The sequence below is a fragment of the Melanerpes formicivorus genome, unplaced genomic scaffold (genome assembly GCF_026170545.1).
Source record: "Melanerpes formicivorus ecotype bairdi unplaced genomic scaffold, bMelFor1.0.p_v2 SCAF_1, whole genome shotgun sequence".
In the NCBI taxonomy this organism is placed as follows: Eukaryota; Metazoa; Chordata; class Aves; order Piciformes; family Picidae; genus Melanerpes; species Melanerpes formicivorus.
Genome location: NW_027142353.1, coordinates 57,984,232 through 58,010,847, shown reverse-complemented (window position 1 = coordinate 58,010,847; position 26,616 = coordinate 57,984,232). Strand labels below are relative to the sequence as shown.

Sequence of the window (26,616 nt, the reverse complement as noted above, 5' to 3'; positions counted from 1 at the left end):
GTCAATAATGAGGGGGTTTTGTAAATCTTAATCATTGTATGACAGGTAGCAGAGAAAAGAGCAATTGAATATATTTTTTTTTCTCTATCAGCTATGCTATGGTTACTGCCTTTGAACTTTTGTCAAGATTGAAATAGTAACCACATTGACTGCTAGCTTATCTTTCATGTGGCTGTGTAGGTTCTCAGACTCAATCAAATCTTAGGGATGGATATCTAGCAGTTGCTAACATGGCTACAGTCTGAGTTCAGTTGGATTTATTTATGTTTTTCTTAAGAAGTAGTAATTTACTTCCAAAGCTAAAAAATTACATGTTTAAGTGTCATCCTGTGGTCTGATGCATCCCACAGGGACCTCAGAAATGCAGTAAATTGTGTGCGTGCTTCAGCAGTTTGCCAGAGACTCATGGTTTAGCACACGCAAGTGTGTGCCTCTGAGTTTGGTGTTCCAGGGGTGGGATATTGCCAGTACCACTAGAACTCAATGGTAGCCTGCATCCTAGATCTGCTTGCACTTTCCAGATTCAAGCATGTGGAACAAACCCCCAAACCTCCTGTGAAGGTTTTGTTAAAGATATAATGCTAAGACTTGAATTTGTTCACTATGAAAGCAAATGATGTGGAGGTTCCTGCATTATATGTTTTGAGGTTTATGTATTTTATCCTATGGCAAACTTTTCATTGTTCCACAAAGACTGGAGGAGGTGGACAGTGTTGCCACAAGCAGGGGACCCCTACTGAAATGAGTGGCTGATGTGAACCACTGCAATGTCACTGCTTGGTGGAAGTTCTATGCACTTCGGCTGTGTCTCCTTCTCCAGTTCCTACAGTTCTCCTCATACATGAGAGCATGATTGTTTCTTGTTGGCCTGGTGAGCATGTTTGCTGGTTGGATGCCAGATCAGCTGGCACATGTGTTTTGATTTTTTTAACTGGTGATCCATTCAGAAAATAGACTTAAAGAATCTTTTTGTCCTTGGTTGGGACAAGCAGTAGCTCTGCAACAGTCAAAGAAAGCATTCTTCAAACCTGTATCCAGGCTGGCGATCTGTGTGATAATTGGCATGATCTAGAGGAGAGAAGTTGAGGAAATGAGTCAAATACTTTAAAAGTAAGTGAGCAGTCTGTTCTTGGACTGGCACAACATGTAATGGGTTGGTAACAGGGTATTGACATTATCAGGGTAGTGAGATTGACCAGTGTCAAGAAGTTACTGTTACAGCAGTTCACCCAGTTCATGTCTTTGATCTTTTTACAGCAAATATGAAGTCTGGAATGAATTCTTTTTATTAATTTATATGAAGCAAAGATCTGGAAAATGTCGATATATTGCAGAGTTAGAAACTAAACTTTGTGGAGTAACACTCATGAAAATTGCTTAGTGTCAGGATTGTGTTTTATTTGCTGTGTTTTTATTTCTAGTCAAGATAGTGCTTTTTATCAATGTGACCTATACAGAAAGCATGTGAAGCAGCTGTATTAAATTCTGCTGCTAGTGGAGGTCTATATAGGGTAATAAAAGTTTATGCCTTTATATTGGTTGTGACCAATGAATTAATGAGAACTGGCAATATGTCTGCACTCAAGCCAGTAGAGACTCTTTTCAGGTTGCTATTTCAGTTTCCAGTATTTACTAATGTGTGGCAAATCATAATTGCAAGCAGATTGTGTCATGCCAAAAAGTCAGTAGAGCAAATGAGCTGCTTGCATTGGAGTTCATAACGAGTGTTAAGTTCAGGCTAAAATTACTTTCCCTGACAGGTCTCTAAGCATACTATTATGTATTTTTAAATCTTCAAGATGAACATTTGTCCTTCTTGTTCTCCCTTTCCTTGACATTTTGTATGCATGTTGCAAGTGTTTGGGGGAAGGCAGGAAGGAAATAGCCTTGTATTTAAAAACATGGTAGGTGAAAATTGAACAGCTCTGTGAAAAAAAGACCAAACCAGTCATTTAAATACATATTTTGTTAGTTACATCAATTTTTTTATAATGATTTAAAAGTGGTAGATAAAACAAAGGGGTTGAGGAATGATCTATGAAAAGATTTACTAGTGTTTAAAATCATTTAAAAAAGCAAAGTTGCTGATAAAGTTCCAAACAGTGAAGTGATTTAGAGAACAGCTATTAACTGACAGAGTTAACTGTGTTTTCGTGACAAGTTGCATCATATAATGACCGAGCTGCTTTAGTGGCCAGGTAAATCTCTGGGTCTAGCTTATTTTGATTAAGTCTTTCCTCCCTGCCATCTAGTAAAGAAAAAGATTTACTTAGGGTTACAAGAAAAAGAAAAAACACAAAAACACACAAAAAAGAAAACCTCTCTCCTTTAAATTCCCTTTCCCTGTGGCTGTCTTAAGTCCTTGTACATTAATACCTATCATGTAAAGTAAATGTAGCAACTTGGTGGGTAGACCATGTGCTTTTATGACACAGGTTGTACATGGGGCAGAAAAAACTACAAGCTAGCTATGGTATCTGCCTTGCAAGCAAGTGTGCAGCTCTAGGAAGTGAAAGTATGGACAGCAACCTTGATGAGGCCAATCCGCTCTGCAGGTACATGATGTTCTTGGCATCCAAATGCCACATGAAACTTATGGGCAGTGGGTGAGGAGAGGTTCACAGTGGATTTATGTTATCTGTTGGGTGACAAGTTGGACTTGATGGTCTTTGAGGTCTTTTCCAACCTTACTGATTCTATGATTCTATGAAAGACAACTGTCATTTCCTGGTTCTGAAAGAACATTTCAATATGCAGTTAAAGGTTGAAAAACCTGCTAGGATGATCTTTTCTTCCGTGGATCTGCTGTATTTAAGAGGGTTCTACTCAATCTGTTAATTAGTGACTGTCAAATAATATACATAAGATAGATATTTTAGAAAATAATTAAAATTCCACTTGAAGCCTGTTTCAGTTGCAGGTGGAATAGGAGTTAACTTGACACTAACCATGATTTTAGTAGTAGTTGCCATGGTTTAGTAGTCATGAGGTCTGTGGTGACAGGTTGGACTTGATGATCTGGAAGGTCTTTTCCAACCTGGTTAATTGTGTGATTGGAGAATAAATAGCAACTGCTTGGCAAATAAGTGATGATTCTTTTATAATTTGCTGCTATTGTTGTGGGGGGAAAAATAAAAAGGAAAAGGGAAAATGTGGGCTTTAAATAGTTGTCACAAAATAGTACCAAGTTTTCTGTAAAGTCCAGTATAAAACAACTGTGCCTCAAAATACTGAAATAAAAATGAAAGCAGCAGTGGTTTCTTGTGTAAAGCACTGTGTGAATTAGGTTTGCTGATTCTAATGAGGACTGTAATTAGTGATTCAGATCACTGATTTAAATTGACCCATCACGACTTTTATTTCTCTGATTCCTTGAGAAACAAATGTAAAATAGCATTGTTTGGGTACAGTATTGGAATTCCATAGAATTACATAGAATAAACCAGGGTGGAAGAGACCTTCAAGATCATAACGTCCAACCCATCAACCAATCCAACCCACCTAATCAACTAACCCATGGCACCAAGCACCCCATCAAGTCTCCTCCTGAACACCTCCAATGATGGTGACTCCACCACCTCCCCAGGCAGCCCATTCCAATGGGCAATCACTCTCTCTGTATAGAACTTCTTGTAACATCCGACCTAAACCTCCCCTGGCACAGCCTGGGACTGTGTCCTCTTGTTCTGGTACTGGCTGCCTGGGAGAAGTGACCAACATCTGCCTGTCTACAACCTCCCTTCAGGTAGTTGTAGAGAGTAATAAGGTCACCCCTGAGTCTCCTCTTCTCAGGCTAAGCAATCCCAGCTCCCTCAGTCTCTCCTCATAGGGCTTGTGTTCCAAACCCCTCACCAACTTCGTTGCCCTTCTCTGGACTCGTTCCAGCAAGTCAAACTCCTTCCTAAACTGAGGGGCCCAGAACTGGACACAGTGCTCGAGGTGTGGCTTAAGCAGTGCAGTGTACAGGGGCAGAATGACCTCCCTGCTCCTGCTGGCCACACTGTTCCTGATGCAGGCCAGGATGCCATTGGCCCTCTTGGCTGCCTGGGCACACTGCAGGCTCATGTTCACCCTACCATCAACCAGCACCCCCAGGTCCCTCTCTGCCTGGCTGCCCTCCAGCCACTCTGACCCCAAATTCAAGTTTGTACCTGCCTGTGGAATGTTAGTAACATTATGTCTGCGCATACCTGAAGTCTGATTGTTCATATAGTGCTACCAAAATGTAATTTTCAGGGATTCCAATAGAGCTGTGTTTCACAAAATCTATTCCCACAAGAGCTGAATGCCAAGGTAATCAATCATACAGTGGACTGTATCCTTTTGTTATGGATATAATACGTTATTTATGCACTCTAAAGATTTTCCAGATGATGTTGAAATGAACAGGCAAGCAAATGAACAACTAGAAGGTGTAATGTGTCCGTAACTGAAAATTGCAATTTCCTGGGTTAAAATTTGTAATGATGCTTTCAATGCTTACAAAGCATTTGAGATTGATTTGCTGTAAGTATGGACTTTCAGGGAGTAGCGAGAAGTCTTTTAGAAGTCTATAACATGCTAATTACACCTACAGGTGAGTGCCAAGTCTTCTATTCTTATTGTTCATGTACCACTTGTATTTTGATTACTGATCCCAAAAGTTGTAACTCAGGTCACTGGAAATAGGGTAAGTAAAACATTTTAGTGCAGTACTCAAGTAGTACAGCGTGGATTCTTCATGATACATTTCATAGGTACTATTAGGCATAGCCTTAGGCTTTTCATGGAAGGTTGTCTCAATTTCCCCCTCAGTATATTGCTTCAAACATTTTGTTCTTGGGCTGAGAATGAGATGATAGTCTTCTTTACTAGACTGAGTTAACAAACTCTGATATTTGTATGAGAAGCTCTAAAAGACTGATAGAAAACAATATAGCAGTGGTGGAAAATAATTTCATCCATTAATGCTTATGTGTTGAAAGGAGGACAAACTTTTTCCCTTCTCACTGTTACATCTGGCAGTGCTTTCTAGTTTGTTTTCAGGGAAATCTGCTGTTGTGCCTTCAGAGTAGTTTTCAAACTGTGATCTTTTTATGCTCCCTGGCTGAAGAGAACTGCAGCTTAAAGACTTTCAGGGGCAAAGGCATAACACTGCTGTATTTACTATCCCTTGATACATTTTAATTAGTTACCTACCTACTTTTTGAGCCCACATAAAACTTTGAACACCTTCTGTATTCTTTGGAGGAACATTCATGGCTATCCTACTTACTTGTCATGCTAAGAGGGGCCTTTGATTGTTTAGTCACTTCTTCGCTAGTTCTGTTTGCTGTTGTTGATATGAGCAGGTATTGCTTGCTTCCTTGTGTTTCATCAGGCTGTATTCATTTGTTCTCTTGTGACTTTTACTTAGCCCTTATGCTCTTTGGGCCAGGAGCTGACTTTCTGCTACATTTTGTAGAAAAGAATACATGGCTTGCAAAGATGGATTCAACAACAGCAACAGCAATAATAAATGACCCTGAAAGCACACAGCAGCAGCCAGGTGCTTTTTGATTTGCTGCTTACTTGTTTGCATATTTGAACTAATGTGTATCTGTTGCTGCTGCTAAATAGACCCTGAGCAAAGGCAGAGGCAAGCTCTTGTTTTCACAGCAAGGGGCTGAGTCCGTGCTGTGACTGACATTGCTACTTCTGGCCTTCTTTTTCTGAGTTCTGTATGTAGAAGCACCACCAGCACTTAAAATAACTTTCCCTGTGAGGAATTAATTTGATCATATTTCTCCCTGTAAATGTATGATTTTACACACGTATTTTGTACAGGCATTTAGAGTATGTGAGTTAGGCAGAGCAGTGAAAACGTGAAAGTCTTGTCATAGGACAAATGCTTAGTGCCAGTGTTGCTGTTTCTTGTGTGCTGAATACAAATCAGCTGTTTGAAGAAAAAGAGCAGAAGCAATCAGCTTACAGAATTGTGTGACTTGGGAATTTTCCCTTCTGATTATTTCACATCAGTGCTGCTGTCGGTCTCTTCATTCTTGAAGAGTAAAGGCCACTAAGCAAAGAGTGGTCTCTGCTCCCAGAGTCTCCACTTTGAGCAGTGGTGGTGGTGGGACACCTCTGCTGCATCCCAGCAGAAGATGCAGTTCCTTCAGGCTTGTTCAAAAGTGCCAGAAAGCAATACAGAGAAAATTCTCTTGTGTAGGCACTGTCTCTGTGGATTTATGCTGAGACTGCCTGGAAAAAGGCTGATGTGTTGAAATGTTTGAATGCAGAGAATGTGGAGAATTACTTTCTGTAGCTGAGCTTACAGCCTTGAGTGTTGTGAACCTAGAAGTTCAGAAAGATAAAGAGATGTTCCAAGGGTTATGTGTGGAGAATGTGTTTAACAGTGCTCTGCATTGTGGTTTTCTGATTCTTGTGAGAGGACCTGAGACTTTTGGACACATCTGTTGCCATTGTTTAATTTTCCCACACTGTTTTTACTCGTTTCTTTTTATAAGGCACAGTGAGTGAAACCAATTTTTTTTCCCCTGTACTGCTTTCTCACTTACAAGCAAAATGATACCTGACAATCTAGCATGAGAAAGATTTCAAAATAAAAATGGTTTAGACTCCTCTAGTTTGAAGCCTTTGCATTATTTAATGCTTTAAACCAGCTTTGTTTCAGAGGGGGATTTAATGTGTTTGGTAGCATCTCTATCTAGCTGCTAACATGACAGGCACGGGAACCTTCATACTTTGCCAGAGATGAAATTACTGCTCTCTTCATGGTACTAGGGATCCTAAGTTTGGCAAATAAACCAGCTCTGGGCTCTGGACATATTTCATCACACCAGAACTAGCAGCTTGCAATCCTGTGAAGTGTGCATGAGGAATCTCTAAAATCAAGAGTCTATATGATAGGTTAAACTCTTTTCCTTGTCTAAATTTCACATATTCCAGTATGTATTTTGCTCATTCTGATGCCACCCACCTAGTAACTGAGTTTCTTTGAAGTTCTGTTTTCAGTGAACAGCATAGTTGTTTTATTCTGACCTTTCTCATCAGAATTACATTAGTCTGTTCTTCTGTTGAAATCACATTGATAATTATGGTTAGCAACAACTTGAAGAATCTTTTCTTCAATAAATATTCAACAGGGGTCTTACAAGAGCAAATTTTAGGAACTAAAAGCTTAAGGACAGTAGTGAGATATGCTCATTATAATTCAAATGCTGATGAGAGCAAACACATTTTTTATATATATTCTCACATTTCATTTTCAGGTAGATGAGTTTGTAATTGTAAATGTACTGGGAGAGGCTGAGGGAGCTGGGGTTGTTTAGCCTGGAGAAGAGGAGGCTCAGGAGAGACCTTATTGCTGTCTACAGCTACCTGAAGGGTGTTTGTAGCCAGGAGGAGTTTGGTCTCTTCTCCCCACGCAACCAGCATCAGAACAAAAGGACACAGTCTCAAGCTGCACCACGGGATGTTTAGGCTCGAGGTGAGGAGAAAGTTCTTCACTGAGAGAGTCATTAGTCATTGGAATAGGCTGCCCAGGAAGGTGGTGGCGTCACCATCCCTGGAGGTGTTCAAGAGGGGATTGGACGTGGCACTTGGTGCCATGGTTTAGTCATGAGGTCTGTGGTGACAGGTTGGACTTGATGATCTTTGGGGTCTCTTCCAACCTTAGTGATTCTGTGATTCTGTGAAAATTACGTTATCTTTCTCTACGTGCATTCTGTGTTGCTGTTAGTTCTGGTGTGGACTTTTTTTTGTAAGTACTTTGTAGAGATTAAGTCTGCAGATGAAACATATGCATATTGTAATGAGAATGACAGAAGCTTTAATAATATAAAAAAGCTAGAAGTGAAGGTGTGGAAATTTCTCTATTGTTTGGTATTTTCAGTGGTTCTGAACTGTGCTTGTGGCAGGAGCCATTTCCAGCACAAATTGATTTGCTATAGTTACACAACAAAGAATGGAATGGAATGGAATGGAATGGAATGGAATGGAATGGAACGGAACGGAACGGAACGGAACGGAACAGAATAGAATAGAATAGAATAGAATAGAATAGAATAGAATAGAATAGAATAGAATAGAATAGAATAGAACAGAACAGAACAGAATAGACCAGACCAGACCAGACCAGTTTGGAAGAGACCTTCAAGATCATTGTGTCCAACCTATCATCCAACACCACCTAATCAACTAAACCATGCAACCAAGCACTCTGTCAAGTCTCCTGAACACCTCCAGTGATGGCGACTCCACCACCTCCCCAGGTGGAGTCAGTGTACATGCATCAGTGTATGCTAGTTTGGAAGGCAAGACTTGCCCATCCACTGACCATAAAATGTGAGGCTTTTAGGAATGCCAAGAAAGAAAATTACGTATTTTCATGTACATTACCACTGGTAAAAGCAAGATTCTGCTGGCTAAACTAGGCTAATTGTTTTGTTTAAGATGGCAGAATGCTTACAAAGAAAGAATGACTGAATGAAATTGTACCTTTGTGTCACTGCTAGTGATTGGGAAGTTGAATGATCTGATGACGAAGCTGAGATTTATTCTGTCCCTTCTGCTGAAACCCAAGAATGATACTCTCTAAAGAGGTGTGGAAACCAGGAGCTATGGCTTACTCCTTCCAGAGCCTGAAGATCAGTTAGATCACGTTAGTGCAAAATCTGTGTCTTTGGTTTCTCCAATTTTTGGTTGCCAGCATTTCTGTCCAGACCCATGGAACTCGGCCAGTCCTTCTGGAACAGCTGACCCCATTTGTGTCCTCATCTGTGGTGTGCCTTGAGCCCATCTCTGTGCTTCAGGCAAAGAGAACAGAAAATCCCCCAACATCCTGATCTCTGCTCTTCCCACTCTATTATATATCACTTCCTACTAATACATAAAAGGAAACAAGCCTAGAAGTGGCAAGCCCAGTTGTGGAATAGACATATTTGTTGCTGTCCTGGTTTTAACTCAGCCAGCAGCCAAGCCCGGGCAGTCTGCTCACAACAGATGGGTTCCCTCCACCCCTCCTCTCTCCTCCAGATGGGCAAGGAAGAAGTGGACTGGAGAAGCAGAGATAAGGAAGATTTACTACTGCAGGGATATCAGATAACATGCACAAAAAAATGTACAGCATATATAGCAGTGGGGGAACAGACAAAATGTGGACTGTCTGCACCTATGAATCAATGCATCTAAGGGCTGCACCCCAGCCCAGAAACAGGGAAAAAGCTGCAAAAACCTGGAACAGGAAACTTTATAAGCTATAGATAACTCCCTAAATCCCATAACTCCTTTCAGCTCCAGCCAACCCTTTCCTTTTGCAGTGTGCATAATGTCAGCATGGTGTTGAATAACCATATGCCCTCCTGGCTTCCACTGCACCACTGTGGGGAGCAGGAGTAGCTCCCTCCCACTCTTGTCCCTTCTAGTGTGGCCAGCCAGCTAAAACCAATACAGTCATCTATTAGAATTAATGTTCAGTGTTGAAGCAGATGATGAAGGGTAGATAACAGGAAGAAGCTTGCATGACTTGGCCACAGTTCACGAAGGTTAGCTTTAAACACCACTGCACACATCTTAGAAACGTGGTTGAAAGGTGGCCTTGCCCCTGTTAGCTTAGCTTGCAAGATCATTCCCTCAGTGGAAAGGGATGCTTTCTGTGTTTGGATCTGAAGGCTATTGATGCGTGTTAGATGATATGGATTGTAGTTGTCCAATTTTGGTCTGGTTTAGGCAGCTCTTTGTATGTCAGTTCAGCACTCAGTTTGCTCCACTGGCTGCCAGTCAGTTTCCACTGTTGTCTAAGGCTTTGGTCGTGAAAGCAACTGTCGGATCAAACACTCCAGCTACCTCAAAGGCTGTATTTCTATTTATGAGTTGCCAGAATATCTGTATTCCTTTGGGGCAACGTAGATGATGATATATCAAAGCAACCATGCATCAGCTGAGGGTGCAGTGTTGTGTGTTGGGGATACAGGCGATGGAGAAAACCCCAAAAGACAAGGTGATCAGGTGAATCCACTGCAAGATGTTGTAAAGGAAATGCGCCAAACCTCTCTGTTCATTAATGTGTTTCGTCATAAGCAAAATGTCCAGTTCTGGGCCCCTCAGTTTAGGAAGGACGTTGACTTGCTGGAACGAGTCCAGAGAAGGGCAACGAAGTTGGTGAGGGGCTTGGAACACAAGCCCTGTGAGGAGAGACTGAGGGAGTTCAGGCTGGAGGTCAGGAGGAAGTTTTACACAGAGAGAGTGATTGCCCACTGGAATGGGCTGCCCGGGGAGGTGGTGGAGTCGCCATCACTGGAGGTGTTCAGGAGGAGACTTGACAGGGTGCTTGGTTACATGGGTTAGTTGATTAGGTGGTGTTGGATGATAGGTTGGACACGATGATCTTGAAGATCTCTTCCAACCTGGTTTATTCTATTCTATTCTAAAATACAGAAAGAAGTCTCAATTTTTATCTGAAAAATTATAGGCAAAAAGAAGAGAATGAATAAAATTTGGAATGCTGTCAGGTCATGATAGGGATTATATATTTAAATATGCTTTTATATAAGCCACAATATGCTACATATATTTAAGTTGTGGACTTATGTAGGGTAACCTCCTAGCAGTATTGAAAGCTCACTTAGCATTAAAATCACAGCCACCACTGATTGGGAAGGGCCATATTATTAGCAAAATCTAAAGGGTGGCATAACTCAAATGGAAATGAATATTGCATGAGTCTGACTGTTGATAGATTTGAGTCTGATCAACTTCTAAACAAACATTAAAGGTACTGGTTTTAGCTGATCAGTGCTATTCTCCTACTGTGCTTTATGGAGTACTATGGGCAGGACTGACAGTGCTAAAATTATTTCTTTCCCCTTCAGCCTGGTTGCTAGGAACTGATAAATTCCCTAAAGGGTTGAACATAAAAACTGCAACTCCAGACAATTTAATTGGGTTTTAAATATAAAAGACTTATTAAATTAAATATATATTAAATGTCACAATAAATATGTATTCTATAAATGAAATATTAAAAGGTAAAACATTTTTTATGCATGTGCAGGTCTTTATGGTATGTTTTTTCAGTTCTCTCTTTTTATCTGATGGTAATGGATAATTTTCACCTGAGTGTCTAGTGCCTGGTAGAAATTAGACATCATTCTGCTATTTAGAACTTATGAGCCCCTTGAGGATCTGTTTTCTTGAAAAGGTACATACATTTCTTCATTTTAAGTTTCTCTTAACCTGTGTAACACATTTACCTGAGGTCCACCAGCCATTCAACCTTCTTTGGGAAGAGACAAAGCTGTCATTGGGATCATAGAAACAATAAGGTTGGAAGAGACCTGTCCAACCTGTCACCGAAGACCTCATAACTACTAAACCATGGCACCAAGTGCCATGTCCAGTTCCCTCTTGAACACCTCCAGGGATGGTGACTCCACCACCTCCCTGGGCAGCACATTCCAACTGCTAACAACTCTCTCTGTGAAGAACTTTCTCCTCACTTTGAGCCTACTCAGCACTGGTTAGGCCACACCTTGAGTACTGTGTTCAGTTCTGGGTCCCTCAGTTTAGGAAAGATGTTGACTTGCTGGAACGTGTCCAGAGAAGGGCAACAAAGCTGGGGAGGAATTGGAATGGGCTGCCTAGGGAGGTGGTGGAGTGACTAACACTGGAGGTGTTTAGGAAGAGACTGGATGGGGCGCTTGGTGCCATGGTTTAGTTGATTAGATAGTGTTGGATGATAGGTTGGACACTATGATCTTAAAGGTCTTTCCCAACCTGGTTAAATCTATTCCATTCCATTCCGTTCCGTTCCATTCCGTTCCATTCCATTCCTTTCCATTCCATTCGATTCCATTCTAAACTTCCCCTGAAGTAGCTTGAGACTGTGTCCTCTTGTTCTGGTGCTGGTTGCATTATGTAACAAAGACAACTGAAAGTTTAATTGGAGGTATTCTGTTGAGAACCTCATCTGTTTGCCTCATCTGTTGGTGTTTCCAAAATGTCTACAGTAGTATCTTTACTGACTTGGTACAGTGTGGAAGGTTGAAGACAATGAGGTTTCCAAAGCAGAACAAAATTTTTGCTGATTTTTTCTACAATGTTGACTTTGCATAAAAAGAATTTCCTTACACCTCAGAGAGAGACCATTCAAGTGTAGAAGTGCTTTCATTTCAGTGCCATCTTCAAAATGGAAGACATTGTGCAAAGTTTCTGTGGAGCTAGATTGCAAATTAGCTCGGCTGGTCTGGTGTGAAAAAAGAGAGAACGTGTCACCCTGAGTCAAATGGAAATAGCAAAGTGATTGCCACTGAATTCTGTTCACCTGACTACCTTGATTTGATGTCTGAGTGGGTTTCCTTCCACAGTTGCACTTCATGGTCAATTCACACTCCAAAGCACATTTTATGGTAGCCTTAGACATAAAGTACAGGAGGTCAAAATCTGTCCTTCAGTTAATCTCTTTATAGTGATTGCTTAGGAAGGATCTAATCCTGAGTCTGCAAATTGAATCCTATTTGTATCTGAAGAACTTTAGCAAGTGTTATCCTGGACTATGATTTTACTTTTGTCTTCAGTTTATGTGGGGAAGTGATGTGAAATTAAGTTGCAAGATTTCTTCTCCCTGACTGGCTGATACAAATTTGAAGCAAGAGGGGGAAAAGAATGAGTTTCTATTGTTCAGCAGTGGATGATAAATGTTCATGTTCTTAACAATTTCAGTGTCTTACAAAAGGCTGGGGTGGCTGGAGTGGCTGGAGAACTCCCAAACAGAGAGGGACCTGGGGGTGCTGATTGACAGCTGCCTAAACATGAGCCAGCAGAGTGCCCAGGTGGCCAAGAGGGCCAATGGCATCCTGGCCTGCATTAGGAATAGTGTGGCCAGCAGGAGCAGGGAAGTCATTGTGCCCCTGTACTCTGCATTGGTTAGGCCACACCTTGAGTCCTGTGTCCAGTTCTGGGCCCCTCAGTTTAAGAAGGGCATCGAGAATGGACACTTGAATGTGTCCAGAGAAGGGCAACAAGGCTGGGGAGAGGCCTTGAGCACAAGCCCTATGAGGAGAGGCTGAGTGAGCTGGGGTTGCTTAGCCTGGAGAAGAGGAGGCTCAGGGGAGACCTCATTGCTCTCTACAACGACCTGAAAGGTGGTTGTAGCCAGGAAGGGGTTGGTCTCTTCTCCCAGGCAACCAGCACCAGAACAAGGGGACACAGTCTCAAGCTGCACCAGGGGAAGTTTAGACTCGAGGTGAGGAGAAAGTTCTTCACCAAGAGAGTCATTAGTCATTGGAATGTGCTGCCCAGGGAGGTGGTGGAGTCACCATCCCTGGAAGCGTTCAAGAGGGGATTGGACGTGGCCCTTGGTGCCATGGTCTAGTCATGAGGTCTGTGGGGACAGGTTGGACTTGATGACCTTTGGGGTCTCTTCCAGCCTTAGTGATACTGTGAAATATTTTAATGACTACATAACTGGTGATACATACAAAAAAACACAACCTCATGCTCCCTGATGAATTGAAGAAGCATCTTTGCCGATTATGTCTTTTGTTACAGTAAGCATTACCTTGAACACAGCTCTGCAAATTTTCTGCTGGAAAAAATGAATATGAATGTGTAATGAAAGCAAAGGTTTGATCTGTGTATGTGTAATTGTCGTATATGTGCATATATAAATGGCAGAATGTAGGAAAGAATGCAGTCTCAGCATTTTCCTGACATAATCACAGAATCACAGTATCATTCAGGTTGGAAAAGACCCTCAGGATCAAGTCCAGCCGATAACCCTACTCTACAAGGTTCATCCCTAAACCATATCCCCAAGCACCACATCAAAACAGCTTTTAAACACATCCAGGGCTGGTGACTCCAGCACTTCCCTGGGCAGCACATTCTGAAGCCTGACCACTCTTTCTGTGAATTTTTTTTCCTAGTGTCCAATGTAAATCTACCCAGGCATAGCTTAAGGCTCTTCCCTCTTCTTCTATCACTAATTGCCTGGGAGAAGAGACCAGCACCAGCCTCTCTACAATGTCCTTTCAGGTAGTTACAGACAGAAATGAGGTCTCTCTTCAACCTCCTCTTTTTCAAACTAAACAGCCCCAGCTCCTTCAGTTGCTCTTCATAAGATTTATTCTCCAGGCCCTTCACCAGCTGTGGTGCCTTCCAGCACCTTGACATCTCTCTTTTATTTACGTGCCCAAAACCGAACACAGTGCTTGGGGTGTGAATGCTGAGAATATGGATGAACAGCCCAAGGCTTCAAAACAACTGCCCAAAAAATGTTAGCATTACAGAAGTCTGTTGCATAGTGTCACACGCATTCACCAATACTTTGTTGCCTACTACAACTTTGAATTCTGCTGCTTTTTTTCAGCTCTTTTGCTGGTTTGGTTTGCTTTTGGTTTTTTAAAATATGGAATTAGTAAGCACCATTTGCATTGAAAGAATAGGTGGAATAGGAGGGACCAGTAAAGAGGAAATATGTAATTTTTAAAGAAATGGAACTTGGCTATAATGCAGAATACTCTCCAAACGTGGAAATGGATTAACAAAAAGGTGGCAATTTTGTGTTGTTAGTAGTACCCTGTAATATTGTGCTAAAAGCTGAGCTTAGAGAATAATTTTTTAAGTAAAAAATATACTTTTAATTTTTTTAAGCAAAAATCACCTTAAAAAAACCCCTGCAAAACCAAACCCTATCTTTGTTCCAAAGTACCACCTGAAGTTCTTGGGAATCAACATGCTTTTAAGTGAGTGGTTATGCAGCACAGTTACCTCTGCTAGTATCTAAAAGCAGTCAAGAACAAAATACATGTTGAGTTTGTTTTTCTTCTGTATTATGATTGCAAATATCTGGCTTTTATCCCTTTCCTCTTGTTTTCAGTGCACTGGAAATGTGGCACTGGACAAACAATGAGGGACTCTTGCAGGGATGACTAACCTTACCCTTTTCCCTTTTCTTTCATTCGCTCTATATGCAAACAAAAAAGAGACCTAAGATGTGGGGTTTCTTCTGGTTTGGGATTTTCATTATTTCAATTTTTTTTATATCACAGTGGGCGGTGAGGACAGCATTCTTTCAAAATCCAGTGATAGAATTATAGAACCGTAGCATTATTAAGGTTGGAAAAGACCTTTAAGATCGTGGAGTCCAACTATAGCCCAGCTACCCCCCTGACCACTAAACCATATCTTGGGAGCTAGTGGACAAGAAGCTCAACATGGGCTCTCAGTGTGCACTTGCAGCCCGCAAAACCAATCAGATCCTGGGCTGCATCAGGAGAAGTGTGGCCAGCAGGTCAAGGGAGGTGATCCTCCCCTCTACTCAGCTCTGGTGAGACCCCACCTGGAGTATTGCATCCATTTCTGGAGCCCCTATTACAAGAGGGATATGGATGTGCTGAAACGTGTCCAGAGAAGGGCCACAAGGATGATCAGAGGGCTCCTACAAGGACAGAGTGAAGGAGTTGGGGCTGTTCAGTCTGCAGAAGAGAAGGCTCCAAGGTGACCTAATGTGGCCTTCCAGTATCTGAAGGGGGCCTTACAGGAAGGCTGGGGAGGGACTTGTCAGGATCTCAGGTAGTGATAGGACTAGGGGGAATGGAATGAAGCTGGAGGTGGGGAGATTCAGGCTGGATGTGAGGAGGAAGTTCTTTCCCATGAAAGTGGTGAAGCCCTGGAAAGGGTTGTCCAGGGAGGTGGTTGAGGCCCCATCCCTGGAGGTGTTTAAGAGCAGGCTGGCTGAGGCTGTGGCCAGCCTGATCTAGTGTGGGGTATCCCTGCCCATGGCAGGGGGGTTGGAGCTAGATGATCCTTGTGGTCCCTTCCAACCCTGACTGATACTATGATACTATCTACATGATTCTTGAACACCTCCAGGGATGGCAACTCCACTACCTTCCTGGGCAGCCTGTTTCAATGCCTCACCACTCTCTCTGAAAAGAATTTTCTTCCTCATGTCCAAACTAATCTTCCTCTGCCACAACTTAAGCCCATTTCTTCTTGTCCTATTGCTAGTTGCTTGGGAGAAGTGACCAGCATTGGCCTCATTACAACCTCGCTTCAGGTAGTTGTAGATAGCAATTAGATCTCCCCATAGCCTTCTCTTCTCCAGACTAAACAAGCCCATTTCCCTCAGCTGCTCCTCATACAACATACCCTCCATACCCCTCACTTGGTTGCTCTTCTCTGGACATGCTCCAGGACCTCAGTGTCTTTCTTATAATGTGATGCCCAAATGAGTACTCAAGCTGTGGCCTCACCAGAGCCAAGGACAGGGGACACGATCACTTTTCTAATCCTGCTGGACAAACTGTTGTTGATACAGGCCAGGCCAGGCCAGGACTCAGAACATTTACTTTAAATCTTTAGTGCTGTGAAATTATTTGTAGAACGAAGGATCATTGAAATGAGAACTGTTTTGGAAACTCAGCTGTGTGCGTGTTGATTAGATATGTAAACAAAAGGTAGCAAGGTCTTTAATTACAGTTTCTTGGCATTCAGTTTTGCTTTTCAGCATAAATATGCATAAGTCTAGGGTTCAGCTTGCTTAGAAATGCCTGGAAGCTTTTTGTTTGTTTGCATTTTTGTGTGCATACACAATCGTATTTGCCTTCCAGTCTGCCGGCTTTCTTCCTGCCTGCTAGCCAAAGTTTACAAAAGAGATATTGTCAGTCCAGGACTGTATGGAGCAGAACCTGTATCTGCAAAAGCAGTCAGCTGAAGCGTATTACCCTGAATTTTATTATCCAAGACTTTTATGGAACAGCATCTTCTGTTTCTTCTTTTTTAAGGAATTTGTGAGGCATTCTTGTACCCTGGGAAAATTTGGCAATTGTTGCAGTTTGGGCTGGGTGCCCTCTGCTATGTGAGGTGCTTCCTGTGTCCAGAGGTCCAGCCCAGTGGGCAGACACAGGAAATTAGGTATTTCTTACCATAACTCCTGCACCACTATAAAATCCAGTGCGGGGTCTAGCACTTTGCACTGCAGTGCTGGACTTTGGCTACGGCAATCCCATGCAGAGCTACAGGCCGGGGTCGGAGTGGCTGGAGAGCTCCCAAACAGAGAGGGACCTGGGGGTGCTGATCAACAGCCACCTGAATATGAGCCAGCAGTGTGCCCAGGTGGCCAGGAGGAAGAGTGTGGCCAGCAGGAGCAGGGAAGTCATTGTGCCCCTGTCCTCTGCATTGGTTAGGCCGCACCTTGAGTACTGTGTCCAGTTCTGGGCCCCTCAGTTTAAGAAGGACATCGAAACACTTGAATGTGTCCAGAGAAGGGCAACAAGGCTGGGGAGAGGCCTTGAGCACAGCCCTATGAGGAGAGGCTGAGGAAGCTGGGATTGTTTAGCCTGGAGAAGAGGAGGCTCAGGGACGACCTCATTGCCCTCTACAACTACCTGAAAGGTGGTTGTAGCCAGGAAGGATTGGTCTCTTCTCCCAGGCAACCAGCACCAGAACAAGAGGACACAGTCTCAAGCTGCGCCAGGGGAGGTTTAGACTCGAGGTGAGGAGGAAGTTCTTCACCGAGCGAGTCGTTCATCATTGGAATGTGCTGCCCAGGGAGGTGGTTGAGTCATCGACCCTGGAGGCATTCAAGAGGAGATTGGACGTGGCACTTGGTGCCATGGTCTAGTCATGGGGTCTGTGTTGATAGGTTGGACTTGATGATCCTCGAGGTCCTTTCCAACCTAAGTGATACTGTGATACTTTCTCTTTCTTCCTCCTCCGTCAGCTGGTAACTGGGGGAGATGTCTCCTGGCTTTGGGCTTGGCTAGGCCCAAGGCCAGGGGGGTGTGTGGGGGGTGGGCAGTCTCAGATCTGGCCAGCTGAGACTAGCCTAGCAGTGGTGGGGAAGAAGGAGCCCTGGGCATCTTGGATGTACCCTCAGGCAGGGATGGGATGTCTCTGGGTCTGTTTTGGGATCTTTCTGTGTCACTGTGCTTCTGGTTTTCTGCAAACATTCACTGCTTTCTATTTAAACTTTCCATCACTCTTGCAGTCCATTTGTCTGAGTGTTTATTGTTGCCTGTGGTGGGGAGGGGGGATGCCTCAATCTAGCACATTCTTGGTAGCAGAGGATGGTTTTGGTGGGGAGGGGGTCTGCTCCCAACCCCTTACAGCAATGAAGGCAGCCTGGCCCAAGACATGCTGCAAGGATGGAGGGAAGTTGTGCCCCAGAGAGGAGGAGTGAGGGGATCTGGGAGGAAGGCTGAAGCACGTGCAGCACTTGTGGCGAATGGCTGAAAGTCGCACGGAGCAGTTAGTTCAGCTTAAGCAATGTTTTGTTTTTTCACTGCAAGGACAACTGGATGAGTTTTAAATCGGAGTATTTAATGAACTACAACTTACAGTAGTATTTCTGAGATGGTAAATGGTTACTCAAACACTTGATCACAGGTGGCTGTTGAGATTTGTGCAGCAATAATCTTTTAGATTTGATAGATTTAAGATGACACGGTTAGGAAGCTAGAATTTGAACAGAAATTCTTGTGCTGCTTTTTTTTTTCTTGGATTAATATTTCTTCAACCTTTAGCAAACAGCCTTGGAGGAGAGTACTGGTGACTGAAATTACTCCCATTTTCCTGCTTTTTCCTAGAGCATACCTATTAATGGGTTTGTGAAAGTATCATAACTTGTCTTCTAATCCTCCTTGTTTCATCTGGCAGGATGAAGAAGAAACAGTGGCCTTTCTTGCTCACAGTGGAAGTGAAGAAGAGTTTGATCCAAGTACTCTTCCAGATCCTGATAAACACAAAGATTCTGATGAAGAGCAGGATTCAGAAAGTGAAGACAGCTCTAGGTATGTATTGCATCTTCTGCATTCACTTTGAAATGTTTATGTTTTTAGAAACTCTTTTGTTTAGCTGTTAGGAAGTCATTTGTGCAGGGTGAAACTTGATAAGCTTTATGATTCAGCGTTGCTCAGACACTTCAAGGCAGCTCCCAACTTGGTGTCATCTGCAAATTTACTGATGACTGACTCAATCCCCTCATCCAGATCATCAGTAAAGATATTGAACAAGATGGGGCCCAGCACTGATCCCTGTGGGACACCACTAGTGACTGGCCTTCAGCTGGCAGTGGCACCATTCACCACCACTCTCTGGGCACGGCCCTCCTACTATCTTGTAGTATAACTGCTTAACATGTATTTTGAATAGGTTGGATCAGTCCATTTAAAGTTATGAATTTTGTCTAGCTTGCTTTCAGTATCTTTAAGTAACCATTTATCCAGGGGAGATCACTTCTATCTTTATTTATTTTATTTAATTTTTAGTATTCATACATCACTTTTGTATTGATCCATTTCAGCTAGACTCAAGATTATCTAAGATTTAAGAATAAAAATTGACAGACAGACTTTTGGCAGTGGTAATCAGTGGAATCAGCAGCTAACCTTGCCCCCTGGAGTCAGTCTTTGTGCTCAAGGAGAGTTAAAGGCTAAACGAAAGTCTAGGGCCTTGAGAGTTAAAGGCTAAACAAGTCTAGGGCCTTGATCATAACCTGTTCCTGCAAAGTAGGGTGGAAAAAGAAAGAGCCTAGATAAAAAGGAAAATGGGAATGTAGTAATTATTTCTGACAAAGTATTTTCCTCAGGAAATCTCAAAGCTCTTTACAAAGTAGGTCAGTATGATTTTTGTAGACAGGAATGTTGAGTCATATAGTAACTTGTCCTAAAATTGAGACAGGGACAAGGATCAGGGACCCCAGAGGGCCCAGAGTCCAGGGACCCAGAGGGCCCACCCCTAGACAGATAGCATCCCCTTTGAAACTGCTACTAATCAGAGGTGGTTACTCTTCTTTTGTTTGTTTGTTTTTAATCACTTTTCCTGACTTCAGTGTGTGTAGTAAATTTAATACCACATAGGCACAGTTTAGTGCTTCTTGGTTTTCTTTTTCTTGGACTTGCCCTTACTTGAGTTACTTTTCCAGAGAATATTGGAACTTGGATGTCTACAGTATTTCAGTTAGCCCAAGCAAATCAGTCTTGAATGTAATTTGGGCTGAAGAGTGTAACTTTGAGCACAAAGTCCAATCCCCTCTTGAATACCTCCAGGGACGGTGACTCCACCACCTCCCTGGGCAGCACATTCCAATGGGCAATCACTCTCTCTATGAAGAATTACTTCCTAACATCCAGCCTAAACCTCCCCGGTGCAGCTTGAGACTGTGTCCTCTTGTTCTGGTTCTTTACACAATTGGACCAAATACTTTCCTGCTTTTCAGTCTTGTTTGTGTTTGCTGGAAACCTAGGGCAATAGATAGATGTTTTCAGCCATAGTTAAGATGGCAAGAAGAATGAAATTTGAAAAGTGAGTCAAATTGCTTCAGTTTCTGCAGCATTTAAACTGAGTGGGAGTTAACAAGGACCCAAAGAGCAGCTTCAAACACCCTAGCTAGGCCTGACATTCAGAGCTTTTAGAAGAGGCCACATCAGTTTAGGCACTGCACCAAATATGAATGAAAAGTACTACAAATAAGCCTGAGATATCAAAGACCACAATTCTCAGTTTATAATACAAGCATTGTGAGTGGATTTGTCAGTCATTGCTAAGGGTAGTAATTAAATTGGACTGAGAGGCAAGAACAGCCAGGGCAGGTATGCAAGAGGGAGAGGAGTGTGAAAAACAGTGGGATGCTCTCAAGGGCAAAAGCAGTGAGTGACAACATACTGAGAATACATTTGGAAGATGAAAGGATCCAGGACAAAACTTCATTTCTGTCAGGGCCTGAAAGGGAGAGTGTCAGAATTAAGAGCCACAGATGGCTCCAGCGTGGAGCACAAGCATGTGGTGGTTAATCCCATGCTGGTTTGGCCTGGGTAGGAAACATCAGTCATGTCTTTACAGGCTAAATGGATTTGGCCAGCATGTGGGTGTAAGTACTGGCGCACGATTGTCTGTGTTGTCCACCACTGCTGTGACTTTGGATAGTGCCAACTAGAGCTCTTCTGGGCAACGTCCCAGCTCATTTTGGTGTGGTAGGACAGGCCAAGGGCTGTTCCCAGTAGGCAGTGTTAATGAAGAGACATTTCTTTTATGGGTGTGTGGGTGAAAAATGTAGTGGTCTGTTCTCTAGCTCTGAAGTCAGCTTTTGAAGCTCAGTGTAACTATGTCTGAAAACTTGAGAGATGCTCTAAGCATTGCTTAAGAGGCTCTTGTGAAAGCAGAGGTGCAACTGAAAGGAGTAAGATGCAATGAAAGAAAAGTAATTTAAGGCTGGAAAAGAGGAAGTTGAGGAAAGCAAGAGAATTTGAATGATGAATTAGCTTCTGGGTAAAAGATAGTGGTAGCTGAGGAGGCTGGTGGTGGGAATGAGGCCATGGAGAAGTGTAATTGATTTTTCATGAGGGAGGAAGAGGTGGAGGGGATGTATGTATGAAAGGAGGAGGGAGGATGATGGGGATTTGGTGGATTGAGAAGAAAAAAACATGAGAACAAGCAAGAAATCTTGCTGCCAGTGGGGAAACAGAAGTTTCTATGAAATCAACATTCATGCCTCATGTACCTCTTTTAGAGCTGTCACTGAATTATATGATAGGTTGCTCCTGGGCTGGGGAATATTGACCTAATGATTTTTTACAAAAACAAGTCATCCAAGAGTGAAATTAGGCTTTTTTGAGATTAGAAAACACCATTCTATTCTGCTTTGTATTTTCAAGACTCAGAGATTTTGCTCAAAGTGTTGGATTAAAGTAAAAATATCTTGGGCCCCACCAGCTGCTACTGGCTCTGAGGGGAAAAATTGTTTATTAGAATAAACCAAAGCAGGTTGGAAGAGACCTTCAAGATCATCGCGTCCAACCCATCAACCAATCCAACCCACCCAAACAGCTAACCCATGGCACCAAGCACCCTGTCAAGTCTCCTCCTGAACACCTCCAATGATGGTGACTCCACTGCCTCCCCAGGCAGCCCATTCCATAGCGCAATCACTCTTTCTGTATAGAACTTCTTCCTAACATCCAACCTGAACCTCCCCTGGCGCAGCCTGAAACTGTGTCCTCTTGTTCTGGTACTGGCTGCCTGGGAGAAGAGACCATCATCAGCCTGTCTACAACCTCCCTTCAGGTAGTTGTAGAGAGTGATATGGTCACCCCTGAATCTCCTCTACTCCAGGCTGAGCAACCCCAGCTCCCTCAGTCTCACCTCATAGGGCTTGTGTTCCAAGCCCCTCACCAACTTTGTTGCTCTTCTCTGGACTTGTTCCAGCAAGTCAACATCCTTCCTAAACTGAGGGGCCCAGAACTGGACACAGGACTCGAGGTGTGGCCTAACCAGTGCAGTGTACAGGGGCAGAATGACCTCCCTGCTCCTGCTGGCCACACTGTTCCTGATGCAGGCCAGGATGCCATTGGCCCTCTTGGCTGCCTGGGCACACTGCAGGCTCATGTTCAGCCTACCATCGACCAGTACCCCCAGGTCCCCCTCCACCTGGCTGCTCTCCAGCCACTCTGACCCCAGCCTGTAGCACTGCATGGGGTTGTTGTGGCCAATGTGCAGAACCCGGCACTTGGATGTGTTCTATCTCATGCCGTTGGACTCTGCCATTGGTTTCTAAAAGGAACATCTGGAAGGCAAGTATGTGAGGCCTCAAGTAGCTTCCTTCAACAGTCTTTACAAATAGACTATCTGTCCATGCTTTTAAAAAGTCAAAGCATTGTTAAGCTTTTCTCCCAGTATTTTTTGTTTAAATTGAGGGACCTATACAAATAATGAGTTAAATTTGCTTTTAAATAAAATTCCCTTCCAGCCATACCTCTCTACAAGCAGAGTAATTAATGACTCCAAGCATGTAATGAGAGATTAAATTTATGTGTATCTAGTCCCATCCATCGTGTTTGTTTTAAGGCTATCAATGCAACTTGTTAATGAGGTGAAAAATTTAAGTGTATTGCATGGGGATAGAAAAAGTGGAAGAAAAGCAGCTGGATTTCATAAATACTCATTCTGCAGTCAAATTGAGGTTCTGATATTTCTAATCCCTCAACCTCTTCAAATAAAAACGTTGAGGAAGAACAAAGTTGTGATTAACCTTGTTCTTACCTTCTTTAAATCTTTCAGTAGGTGTGACTGATCTCATTTAGAATAGAATATTAGAATAGAATAAACCAGGTTGGAAGAGACCTTCGAGATCATCATGTCCAACCCATCATCCAACACCATCTAATCAACTAAACCATGGCACCAAGCACTCCATCCAGTCTCCTCCTAAACACCTCCAGTGATGGTGACTCCACCACCTCCCTGGGCAGCCCATTCCAATGGCCAATCACTCTTTCTGTGAAGAACTTCTTCCTAACCTCCAGCCTAAACCTCCCCTGGTGCAGCTTGAAACTGTGTCCTCTTGTTCTGGTGCTGGTTGCCTGATGGTAGAATTTCCTAGTGAAATTTGGTCACTTGTGTGTTGCAGGTCAGACTAGATCCTTACTATGATTCCTGTAAGCTTGTCTGCTGCAGAAATTACCTTTTAAAAAAAAAGGCATAAAATAAATGCAGTATGTCATTAGCAAGTGTCTGCATGAATGAAGGAGAAATGGGATTAACATTTGAGTATTGAAGCTCTGCAGTTCAGAAATCGTTAGCATTTGGAGGTTGGTTGTGGTCACATGTAAGAAAAGAAGACTAACAGATCTGAAGAATGTTAGTGTCAGATGAAGCTGAGGAGGAATGAATGGGTACAAGGGTTAGGTAGATGGTTAGCAGTATCTCCAAAGGCAGCAGCACATTTCAGACAAAGGTTAAGCCTCTGGCGGAGGGACATACAGCAAATCAAAATGGTTTCACTGAAGCCACAGTCATCTCCAGCTGGAGCAGTTTCAACCCATAGCAGGGATATGTGATCTTTATAAGGATCAACCCCTGAATGATGTCAGTTTTTGGACTGGTATATAAAGACAAGATAAAACTGCTTAGCCCAGTTATACTGAATGGAATCACCAGTGGTACCAGGCTAGGCCAGGCACTGCAGCCTTAGGGTCAGCAGTGCCTGCAGTGGTAATCAAGGAAGAAAAGCACCATTACAGCTTCAGACATGTGATTTGAATCCACTGCCACATCTACACCAGGGACTATAGATAGGAGACCTCAGAACAGAAGTGAGATGCTGATGGTTGATTTGAGTGCTTTTTCTCATCAAGTCTTCCCATGCAAGAGTGAGAAGTGTTATGTGTACGCTCTTACTGGTTTGGTTTCCATTTAAATATTATGATACTTCAGCTCCAAGGCAGACTTGTCTTTTGCTTTTAGCACTATTATACTGGTATTTCATTACAAGTAAATTATTCATCCCTTTCCCTGCAACTGCTCTTTTATAAATCTGGTTTTAGAGTGGGTTTAATTTACATCACTAGAATGACAAATAAAGGAATCATAGACTCATTTAGGTTGTAAAAGACCATTAAGTTCACAGGGCCCAGCCATTAACCTAGCACTGACAAGTCCCCCACTAAACCATGTCCCTAGAATCATAGAATCAATAAAGTTGGAAAAGACCTCAGAAATCAAGTCCAACCTATTACCTAATACCTAACACCTCATGACTAACTAAACCATGGCTTCAAGTGCCATGTCCAATCCTTTTTTGAACACCTCCAGGGATGGGGACTCCACCACCTCCCTGGGCAGCACATTCCAGTGGCAAATTACTCTTTCTGTGAAGAACTTTCTCCTCAGCTCGAGCCTAATCTTCCCCTGGCACAGCTTGAGACTATGTCCTCTTGTTCTGTTGTAGACAGCAATGAGGTCTCCCCTGAGCTTCCTCTTCCCAGGCTAAGCAACCGCAGCTCCCTCAGCCTCTCCTCACAGGGTTTGTGCTCGAGACCTCTCACTAGCCTCGCTGCCCTTCTCTGGACCACATAAACTATCTTTTAAATTCCTCCAGGGATGTTGACTCAACCACTTCTCTGAGCAGCCTGTTTTAATGCTTGATAACCCTTTCAGTGAAGAATTTTTTTCTGATATCCAAACTAGACTTCCTGTGGTACAAATTGAGGCTGTTTCCTCTTGTCCTATTGCTTGTTACTTGGGAGACCAGCACTCACCTCAATTCAGAAAATTGTAGAGAGATAGGATCTCCCCTCAGTCTTCTCAAGGCTGAACAATTTAGTTCCCACAGCCAATACTCACAAGACTTCTTCTGTAAACCCTTCATTGCCTTTCTTTGGGTGTCCTCTGGAAACTGAGGAGCCTAGAACTAAACACAGTATTCAAGGTGCAGCCTCATTAGTGCTGAGCACAGAGGAATAATCACTTCCCTAGTCCTCCTGGTCACCTTTTTCTGATAACAAGCCAGAATACTTGGCCTTCTTGACAATCTGAGCACACTGCTAACTCATGTTCAACCAGCTGTTGACCAGTACCCCCAGGTCCTTTTAGGCTGGGCAGCTTTCCAGCCGCGTTTCCCCATGCCTGTAGTATTGCGTGAGATAGTTGTGACCCAAGTTCAGGACCCAGTGCTTGACCTTGTTGAACCTCATACTGTTAGCCTTGGCCCACTGACTCAGCGTGTCCAGACCTAAGAAAGAATGCAACATGATGTATTTTCATTACCATGATATATTTTCATTACCATTTCCATGCACTGTAGCATTCTGACAGCAAGAAAGAAGTTGCAGTGGGCTTTATGGAAGGCACTGCAGTAATTAATCTTCGTTAGGATTGCTTCCATGGCCTTGTGAATTAAAATTTATTGTCTGGAAAAAAGGTTTGTGGCACAGCATGTTTGATTAACAAAATGCCACCATTTATGGGATGAATTATTCCTAACTTTTCTGAACTGTATCTTATTAGCAGATTCATTCATTATTCCTGCATATTTCTCTGGGAAAGAGCTCATGTGTGGCCTGCAATTGAATGGCAAGGTTGGATTGTTTCCAGAGCAGTGCTGGTGAACCCAGGCTCCAAAACAAGCTCTGATTTATGTTAACTGAAGCAGAGGCCAGGTAGAGATTTCACAGTACCAGGTTGTTTAAATAATGGCAACTTAACTGTGTGGCCATGCATTTCAAATGGCTGACTCTCAAGCATTTAAAATCTTAACAGCTTGTTTAGACAGCTTGTCAAGACATACCTTGAAACCCAGAAGCAAATTAAATACTAACAATTAAAAGCTTTCTATTTATCATAGTATCATAGTATCATAGTATCAGTCAGGGTTGGAAGGGACCACAAGGATCATCTAGTTCCAACCCCGCTGCCATGGGCAGGGACACCCCACACTAGATCAGGCTGGCCAGAGCCTCAGCCAGCCTGCTCTTAAACACCTCCAGGGATGGGGCCCCAACCATCTCCCTGGACAACCAATTCCAGGGCTTCACCACTTTCATGATGAAGAACTTCTTCCTCACATCTAGCCTGAATCTCCCCACCTCCAGCTTCATTCCATTCCCCCTAGTCCTATCACTACCTGAGATCCTAAGAAGTCCCCCCCCAGCCTTCCTGTAGGCCCCCTTCAGATACTGGAAGGCCACAATTAGGTCACCTGGGAGCCTTCTCTTCTCCAGACTGAACAGCCCCATGCTGAAAATTAATCATAATTGTGTTGATGTGCTTCTTGTTTGTGGAAAAAAAATAGAAATGGCATAGTTCATATTTATATATGAAAATAGTATATATATATATATATATAAAAGACACTATAGT

General features: G+C 43.0%; 1 protein-coding gene across 1 annotated transcript in view; it reads left to right on the top strand.

Annotated features, from left to right (window-relative positions):
• The window catches only part of DDX10 (DEAD-box helicase 10), a 211,764-nt gene that overhangs the window by 180,922 nt on the left and 4,226 nt on the right, over window positions 1-26,616 (top strand). Inside the window, exon 17 of the mRNA XM_068144608.1 lies at window positions 18,640-18,773. Within this exon, the coding sequence (XP_068000709.1) occupies window positions 18,640-18,773 (134 nt within the window). The remainder of the gene's footprint in view (window positions 1-18,639; window positions 18,774-26,616) is intronic.